The sequence below is a fragment of the Pteropus vampyrus genome, unplaced genomic scaffold, assembly GCF_000151845.1.
Source record: "Pteropus vampyrus isolate Shadow unplaced genomic scaffold, Pvam_2.0 Scaffold981, whole genome shotgun sequence".
Classification (NCBI taxonomy): Eukaryota; Metazoa; Chordata; class Mammalia; order Chiroptera; family Pteropodidae; genus Pteropus; species Pteropus vampyrus.
The window spans coordinates 15,427-17,061 of NW_011889762.1; the positions used below are offsets into that span (position 1 = coordinate 15,427).

Below are 1,635 nucleotides of genomic sequence, written 5' to 3' on the forward strand. Positions count from 1 at the left end.
CCCCGCCCCGCCGTGAGGAGGGGGCCGGAGGGCGGGCGCGGGGAGGCAGAGGGGACATTTCGGGTGACGGCGTTCCGCCCGGGTACAGGGACTCCCTGCCATATTCCTGCCGTTCGCGCCATAAGCGGTTTCTGCTCGTCCCGGGCACATGCTGCAAGGAAGCCGCACTGTTGCTTGGTGGCCTCGGCGTCTCACGGAGGGTCGTGCGCCCTCGTACGCTGCCGGGGCGACGGGACCCACTTCTGCAGTGTGCGTGTGCTCTGTGCCGGCTTCTCCGCCCGTTAGGGGTCATTTCGGAGGCAGGTGGTCGTCTGCGTACGGACAGGGGGTGACGTGGGAATTCGGTCAAGAGACCCAGAGCCGGCGCCCGGCAGCCCCCGGTTCAGCCTCGCTCGCTTTCCCCGCAGGCACCGGCACGTTCGGCCGCGTGCAGCTGGTCAGGCAGAAGACGGCCGAGCGCTTCTTCGCGCTGAAGGTCATGAGCATCCCGGACATCATCCGCCTGAAGCAGGAGCAGCACGTGCACAACGAGAAGGCGGTCCTGGAGGAAGTCAGCCACCCGTTCCTGGTCCAGCTGTGAGTCCCGCGTCCGGGCCCCCTCCCCGCGGCCGCGTCCTGGGACCCCGAGCGGGGTGCGGCCGGTCCCGGCTTGGCGTTCGCGGTGCGCACGTGAGCCTCAGACCCGCTTTGAGGACACTCCGGGGATGCGCCGGGGTCCGGCCCTGCCGGCGGGGCTCTGCGGAGGTGGCCGACCCCAGGCTGGCCCCTGGACGCAGGGACTGTCTCTGGAAGTGCCCGCCCGGGGCACGGTGGCCTTGCCGGAGACTTTGTCACCCCCGGTCCCTTCAGCAGCTCCTCGGGGAGCCTGCCCGGCTGGTTTCTGGGGACCTCAGCCCCCTTCTGAGCTTTCTGCTCGGGCTTCCAGTGGCCGTTAGATGTCACATGTAGACACAGCACAGGACCGTCCAGTGGAAGGTCCAGTAGCGACTGGACGAATGTCGCCCACCTGTGACCTCACACAGTGAGAGCTGCCAGGGACTGCGGTGCCCTGAGCTGGCTGTGCCATCCAGGTCCATTCCCAGTTCGTTCCCACTTCGTCCTGTTCAGGCTGCCCCACGTCCCCTGCCCACCCAGGTCCCCCGTCCGCCCTGCTCCCCGCCCTCGGCTCCCCCTGACCTTGCCCTGCAGCCTGACATTGTGCCCCCCACGGCCGCGCTGGTTCCCCCCACCCCCCCCTCCAGGGACCTGCGCGTCTCCTGCCAGGGGCTCGTCGGGGACTCAGCGTGTCTGCCGGCCCCTGTCTGCGCCCACACAGCGTCCGCCCGCGAAAAGCCCCAGCAGCAGAAGGCGGGGGTGTGGGGGGGTGTCCCCGTCATCGCTCCAGGGCCTGCGTCTGTCAAGAGCTCCGATGCAGCACATGAAACCAGGTGCACAACGGGGCTCACGGGTCCCGCGAGACGGCAGAGATCCAGGCAAATGACCCTTAAAATGGATGCTTTAAAGGCCTAATAGTGATATGAATTTCCACGTGAGCCTTGCTCAAAAATTATGGAAAGAGAGTTTGCACGCCCCGTATTTGCTTGGGCTGCTGTAACCAAGGACCCCACAGTGTGTGGCTTCAACAGTAGTTTATTC

At 66.7% G+C, this 1,635-nt stretch overlaps 1 protein-coding gene across 1 annotated transcript in view; it reads left to right on the plus strand.

Moving 5' to 3' along the window:
• Positions 1-1,635, plus strand: part of LOC105309991 (putative serine/threonine-protein kinase PRKY) — an 18,449-nt gene that overhangs the window by 11,704 nt on the left and 5,110 nt on the right. The window contains exon 4 of the mRNA XM_023526515.1: positions 351-576. Coding sequence (XP_023382283.1) covers positions 351-576 — 226 coding nt within the window. The remainder of the gene's footprint in view (positions 1-350; positions 577-1,635) is intronic.